Source organism: Drosophila novamexicana, unplaced genomic scaffold (genome assembly GCF_003285875.2).
Source record: "Drosophila novamexicana strain 15010-1031.04,08,12 unplaced genomic scaffold, DnovRS2.1 tig00001302-arrow-arrow-pilon, whole genome shotgun sequence".
Classification (NCBI taxonomy): Eukaryota; Metazoa; Arthropoda; class Insecta; order Diptera; family Drosophilidae; genus Drosophila; species Drosophila novamexicana.
The window spans coordinates 528,456-535,291 of record NW_020824849.1 but is presented as its reverse complement, the minus strand read 5'-3'; the positions used below and the strand labels follow the sequence as shown (position 1 = coordinate 535,291).

At 41.7% G+C, this 6,836-nt stretch overlaps 2 protein-coding genes and 1 long non-coding RNA gene across 3 annotated transcripts; 1 reads left to right on the top strand and 2 right to left on the bottom strand.

Moving 5' to 3' along the window:
- The first annotated feature begins 496 nt into the window (after positions 1–496).
- On the top strand, positions 497–1,856 carry LOC115767020 (27 kDa hemolymph protein). Its single transcript, XM_030711145.1, has 2 exons — positions 497–778; positions 849–1,856. Exons 1-2 carry the CDS (start codon positions 613–615, stop codon positions 1,625–1,627), a joined length of 945 nt encoding a protein of 314 aa, XP_030567005.1. The 5' UTR covers positions 497–612; the 3' UTR covers positions 1,628–1,856.
- Positions 1,684–2,113, bottom strand: LOC115767021. Its single transcript, XR_004018349.1, has 2 exons — positions 2,008–2,113; positions 1,684–1,945 (listed from the first exon to the last, which is right to left on the bottom strand). It is a non-coding gene; the product is annotated as an uncharacterized LOC115767021 (long non-coding RNA).
- A 1,284-nt stretch (positions 2,114–3,397) lies between these two features.
- Positions 3,398–5,568, bottom strand: LOC115767046. The gene has a single exon (XM_030711177.1). The coding sequence runs from the start codon at positions 5,566–5,568 to the stop codon at positions 3,793–3,795; it is 1,776 nt and encodes a 591-aa protein (XP_030567037.1). The 3' UTR covers positions 3,398–3,792.
- Positions 5,569–6,836: the final 1,268 nt, after the last annotated feature.

Below are 6,836 nucleotides of genomic sequence, written 5' to 3'. Positions count from 1 at the left end.
CCTCAACGGACCAACGTAAATTATGTCATACTGTTAGTTAAAAGTGTGCAAAACGACGCCAACGATGCGCCACCGTGTGTTCTTATCATATCTCTAATGAATTGCTGATAAACAATATTTTTAGTAATAGCGAAAGTACATAAATAAATATATATATTTATTTATTTATTATATTTATTTATTATATATAGAAATTATATTTATTTATTATATATATAAAAAATATGTATGAAAGCAATCAGTAAGAACATTCTTTCAAGCTGCCAAAGTAAGGAACAAATTTATTCGATAAATAAGATCACGCACACACACGTTTAAACCAATAAGATTTGCAAGATTTTTCCTTTTAGTTTGCCCCCCTAATGACAATTTACTGATAAATATATATCGGCTTCAGACTGATACCACTGACATTCGGCAAGTTGTCACTTTTTGGCACACCGTTAACCACTGTGCGCAGCCGAGTCGTACTTGCTCGCGCTTTTGAACGACAACCGCTCTCATTCACTCGCCGCAACGCACACTGTACGGAGGCACGGAGACCGCAATAGCATCGATAACTAACCGATCGCATACTCAAGTCGTTGGAGTCGCCTCTCTGCAGAAGCCGCTATGAACAAATACGCATTGCTGGCCGTGTGCCTGTTGGCTGCCGTGGGCGCCCTGCTGCTGGAGGTGCGGGCCAGCCCTAGTCCGCAAAAATTGAGCAGCAGCCAGTTGGAAAGCGTCTCTGCCCAGTTTTTGCCACCGGAGTTTCGCAATACAAACGTCAGCATGGGTAAGCTCCTGAACCTGTGACATAATCGTAATTAATTGGAAATCAATCGTGGATCGTCTATCGTTCACAGATGATATTAAGCGCGTCTATCGCGATAAGTGCAAGAAGGTGACAGGCACGGATAACTCAACGTTGTATCAAGATATCGAGGATGCTGCCGCAAAGCTGGGCTCCTGTCTCAGCGGCCTGGCCAATCTGACGGCGCTCCAGGCTGAAATGGAGGCAGCCCGGCCAATTGGTGAGCTGGATACCGTGTTCAACAAGTATTGCCAGCGTGCACCGGAGGCCGAGGAGTGCGTGCGCGCATTCAATGCGAAGGTGAAACCCTGCCTAACCGCTGAGGAGCTGCGACAACAGGCCACCATGATGCGCCTTGGTGCCTCACTGCTGGGTTTCGCCTGCTCGCGCGGCGGTGATCAGATTGCGTTATTTGTTGCCGAACAAGGACCCGAGTGCCTTGAGGCCAACAAGGAGAGCATTAGCAACTGCCTGAACAGATCATTCCATCAGTATATACCCAAGGATGGCCAAGTACCCGATCTGATGAGCCGACCCGAGCTGCTCTTCTCGCCCACACACTGCGTGGACCTGCAGAGCTTCGAGGCCTGTGTGCTGCATCATCTGGAACAGTGTGCCGAGATCACGCCCGCCAACATTGTGCAGTCAATTTTCCGCTTTGTGAAGAACGAGACCGACTGCCAGGCGTGGATGAATGCACGTGCCAACGAGCGTCCCATTCTGCTGGCCAGCGCCAACAATACTGGCGGCGGCGACGGTGCCGGCACTCTGGTCACGACCCTTGGCGGCACCTTGGCCGTCACGCTGGGCGCCTTCATGCTGCGTTACTAGGCTAGCATTTAGAATTTCATACTCATAAATGCGTTATTTCAATTATCATATATACATTTTTTTTTGTTTTTTTTTTTTCTCCCAATCTGCAATAATGAGAGTAGTGATAACATTTCCTGCATATTGTGCAAGTATTCGTATGTATTTTATCATTATTATTTTTTTCGTTTTTGTTTAAATACTAATGTACGGTACTTTGTAATATAATGACTACTTTATTTATTGCTTATAATAAACAAACGATTACGATATGCATGTGTGCCGGCAACTACCCTACCAATCGGCAACGTGTGGAATTTCAAGGTACTCTTGTATAGTCTGGACAAGGGATTAGCTGGGTACACAATTGTATGCCATATTTCAAGAAAATGTATATTTACCTAATTCTTTTTGCGGGTTATTTATATCTGCAACAAATCGAACGATTGCCTAATCATCAGGAAATATCATAAAGATATCAAGCATTCGGTTCGATAAACATAAGAACACATTTGTAGTTTATATAAATACTTCATGTATTGATATGCAGCGCTTGACCATTCTTATCAAATCTTCGTATGTATCGAATCATATTTTCAGAATCAGCTTTGCCCTGAATTCACATGCTCCTTTTTCCCATGCAAACAAAGTTCAAGAACTTGACACATAAAACAAACAGAGTCGATGATTCAGACAATACGAAATTCGATGTGATAAGGCTCCATTTGTAAGACTCTGCCTCTGAGTCACGCATGCACGAAGAATTGCATACTTTTGCGCTGTCCGCTAATATATTAGTGGATATACCTACTGCCGAAATTCAGGCTTAGTATAATGCCTAGATAGTGCCGACCCGAACATTAATGGAATTTGTGACCAAGTAAAATTATAATAATTTATTCTTTGAGTGTACGCCCACGCAGATATACCCAATATATACCTTGTTGTATAGGGTAGCCGCAGTATCAGGCAAATGCCTAATATGAGCGGTAATCAGACTAGCATTGGTAAGTATGTATATAAATGCGGATAGAAATGAGAAGACGTCATAGATATTTGGAGCGGGAAAGTACGCAATTACATGCTGAAGCGAATAAATGAAAAATATGTCGAATGTGCACATTTCGTGATTGATACATTCAATTATAAGTTTTATATGTGAAAAGCAACAGATGTATGGTTAATTGAACAAAATTTAATTAAGTAAATGTTGTAGGAGTAACCGGGAGGATTCGTTTCGTATTAAAGCCACAGTTTTTAGTTGGTACTCTGCTCGGGAGTGCCCGACTAGCAGATACCATGAACCCATCGCCAAACTGCGCTTAGAAGCTTTCTAGGCTCCATCTACACATATATAAGTATATACACAGAATATATACACACACAAGCAAGCTTATTCTCCTGTTTGACACACACTGTGGGAAAGGTAACTTAGATGTTTTAAGTCCAAGTCATATGAAACTCTCGGGGCCACACAAGAGTCTGCATATACAAAAGCTCAATGCTCTTCATGAATGAGGAAAAGAAATGTTTTTTTTTTTTTTATTTTTAAGTGGAATTGGATCCATACAAAAAACGTAGCATATCTATGACTTTATGACTTTTGACTTTATGAGAGCCAGCATACAACATTTGATGTCTCTAGCTCTGCTAATATATTAATATTTTATATTATATTTATTTATAATATGTATATTAGAAAGCCGAACCGCCAAACTTATGACCCTTGTTCTATATTTGTTCCAAAGTATAGATATCGAAATAAAATACTTAACTTCGGGCTGTACAAGATTTAATACGCCTTCAGATCTTTCAAGTCGTTTTTAAAGCATAGCACATTTAGAGCAACAATTTCTTTTGCAGTTATATTATATAGTAAGCTGATCTTGAAATTATTTCTGGACTTTTGGGTGATTATTTCTTTGGTAAACTCAGATAGTTTAGTTTTTCACAACCAGATAGTTTATTTGTTAGGTTCCAAGTATACTCTGGATAAATAATTCTTATAATTATTAATATTATTTATATACATAAGTTATAAGTGCGAACAACTATCCAAACAAGTAAAAACCCAAGCCCTGGAAGTGTTCTTGTAGTCTAAAAAGTAAAATATTTACAAATAATAGGAAAAAAAGTACGTCCCAAAAAACAAAAAAAAAATGTCCTTATGTTATTTAAGGTAATAACTAATTCGTGTTTTTTGCAGACTGCGCCTGCTGTAGCATTTGTTGCTGCTCTTGCGCCTGCTCCAGATCTGTTTCTTGCTCCTCCAAATCCTCTAATGCATTCTGCTCCTCCGTACCCACACTCTGCTCGAGCACATCGTCCAGATGCATCCAGACGTACTCGACTGCCGCACGCAGCTCATTAGCATATTTCCAAGCGCTGCGATCTTCAACCAGCTCCGACAATTCATAACTTGCATCCGGCTCGCGATAGTGCTGCATGTGGGCAAGCTCCGTGCTTACGGATCGCGGATTGCAGCTACCTGGCAGCCACTTGAGGGTAAAGTGATTGTGCAGCGTTAGCGAGTAGCGCGTGTTATGGAAGCACTTGGTCGCCCGATTTGGAAGAGAGTAGTTGCGATGACGCATTGTGTGCTGCAGCACATAGAGCTGGTCGGCCTCCAGCTGCTCGTGGTTTTGGGCCTCGGGCACCACCTTGGTGAAGTAGGCGTTGATGAAACACATAGAGACATGGCCATTGGGACATTTAGCAATGGTCGCTTCCTGGTCCGTGTCCAGCACATCCTGCCAGCTTCGCAGCGTGCCCAGCGGCATAATCACCTCATCGACATCTACATTAACCAAATAGTCATATCGATACATATTCCTATAGAAACAATCATTGTAGGGTATCAGCTCGTTCAGCCGCTTGACCAGACGGCGCTGCTGCAGCAGCAGGTGCTGATAGTGTCGCAGCCGTGGCATGCCGTTGGCCAGCGTAAGGGGACGCAACTCTAGGTAGCCAATGCGCTGATAGTAGTCCAAGACCCGCTGCACCGCTGGATGCACGTCGTACATGTAAGCGTAGACGCGTGAGGCACCCATCAGGCGCTGCAGCTCAAACCACTCGATTAGACGCTCCGATAGATCCATGTACGGAAAATCAAAGCCCTTCACGCATACGCCAAAGCTGAGCTTGGCCGTTGCATTGCTGCTGGATGTGGAATTCAGGCTGGATCCGGAGCTGGCCTTGACAGTGTTATTTAAGGCTGTAGGGATATCGTAGTGGACACGAAGCGAATTGCTGGCGCGCTCACAACTTGCGGTGACCAGAGAGACGGTACGCGGCGTAACGTTTTGCAGATTCGGCGGCAAATCGGGCACCGGGCAGCTTAACAGATGAGGATAGTTGAGCAGTGGCGTATGGCCCCAGCTGCTGATCCATATGCTCAAATATTCGCTGACCCGCGTCATGATGGGCTCTTTGTGGTCCGCATACCACAGCTGGCAATGGGTCGGCGGGAACTCATTGTTGATTTGATTGGCCGTGGCCAGAACGCGCACCACGCCCTTTGGCAACTTAACGCCGGGACGCAGGTCCAGGTAGGCGGCATACAGACGGAAGGTCACGTTTGCATTGATGAAGGTCTGCCAGTAAATGTTGTGCAGATGCAGATCCAGCGGATCCGGATACAGGGCGCATGTTTCGTTCTTGCGATATTTTTTTGGCTTCGCATAGCGATACCAGTAGCCGTAGTCCACCTCGGGCAGTTCGTGCTCCAGCTGTTGCACCAGTTCCTCATCAACTGGCTCCTCCAGAGTCTGAACCGGTGGCGGTGTCCCCTTCAATGCGCCAGCCGACGTCCTAACGTGCTGCACTTGCTCCACAAACACTTTTTCAGCCCGCAACTCCCGATCCCCGCTGTGCAGTGTGGTCAGCAGCAACAACAGCGCAAACATCACAAGCAGCGACAGCAGCGTCAGCTTGACAAAGCTACCTCTACCTCTTGTTGACATTGCGGCCAAACTAATCGTAGCAATCATTACGCTAACTGCCCAACCCGGCAATCGTCCGCTTTATCTTTGCGAAGTCTACGAGTCTAACAGCCACGAAGTGCTTCCTGCCGTTGAGCACATATGCGGCCCGAACGCTTATCAATATAGTTGCTGATATCAAAACAACAAAATATTGCCTTAATTTTCGAAAATTGCCATATTATCAAACATTTTATTAACTTCCATTAATTTTTGTTTTTAAGAAAATCTTATCAAAAAATATTAGAAAATATTTAAAAAAAAATGCAAACATTTTGTTGTTAAGCCGATTTTCTAAAATATATAAAATTAAAAAAATTTGTGTTCTAAGATAAGAATATATGCCCTAATAATTACGTGTAAATTTAACATAAATAATCTATAATCTATCCAATTTCCGCAAAGCTTAATCAAATCAAAGGGATTTTCATCTTAATTATTTTTTCTATGCCCAAAAGATTTGTAACATTATGCTTATACTTCGTAAAATATAGATAATACGCTAAGATTAATGTATGACCACACATTTATGAAAAACTGAGGCCTTTGCATGTTTATTATATCTATTTATATATGTTTTACTTTACCTATTATCTATGTAGTATTTACATAACATAACACTTGGTTTTTCTCAGTGTCCACAAATTCGCCAGTCAAAGTCTGTATATACAAATTTACTATCTGGGCAAAACCATAACTGATCTTAAGTGTGTGTCAGATTGATTTGGCTGTTTGGTTATCTTTGGCTTACACTCATACAAATGTATTTTACTTGCTTTACTTATCAACTTGCTGACTTAAACAAAAACAAAACTCGAATATAACTTTATTGTTTTTAATTTTTCTTGAAACATTTCGCAATGGCGCAAAACAGTTGAATTTTTAAACTACCACGTCAAAGGTGATAATAATTCGTTTGAGGCTCACTATCTTTGTGGCGAGAAACATATATAAGGTGAAATTAATTGAAATGAATTAATAATTCCAATTTATGGGCCTTTTGTGCAATCGGCTAAGATATCAATGAAATCAATCAAAAACTAATTAAAATGTGCCTCTCGGCGACTCCCGACTTTTTTAATACTCTATTTGCAGCTTTAAATAATATTTGAAATATTAAAAAATATTAAATTATGTATTTTATTATATTAAAACTACAAATAGCCTGACCTGGCATGGCTTTATACGGGGATATATAGTTCATTTTTTATTTAATAGTATTTCCCTGTTTCTTTTAATAAGTCTAATGC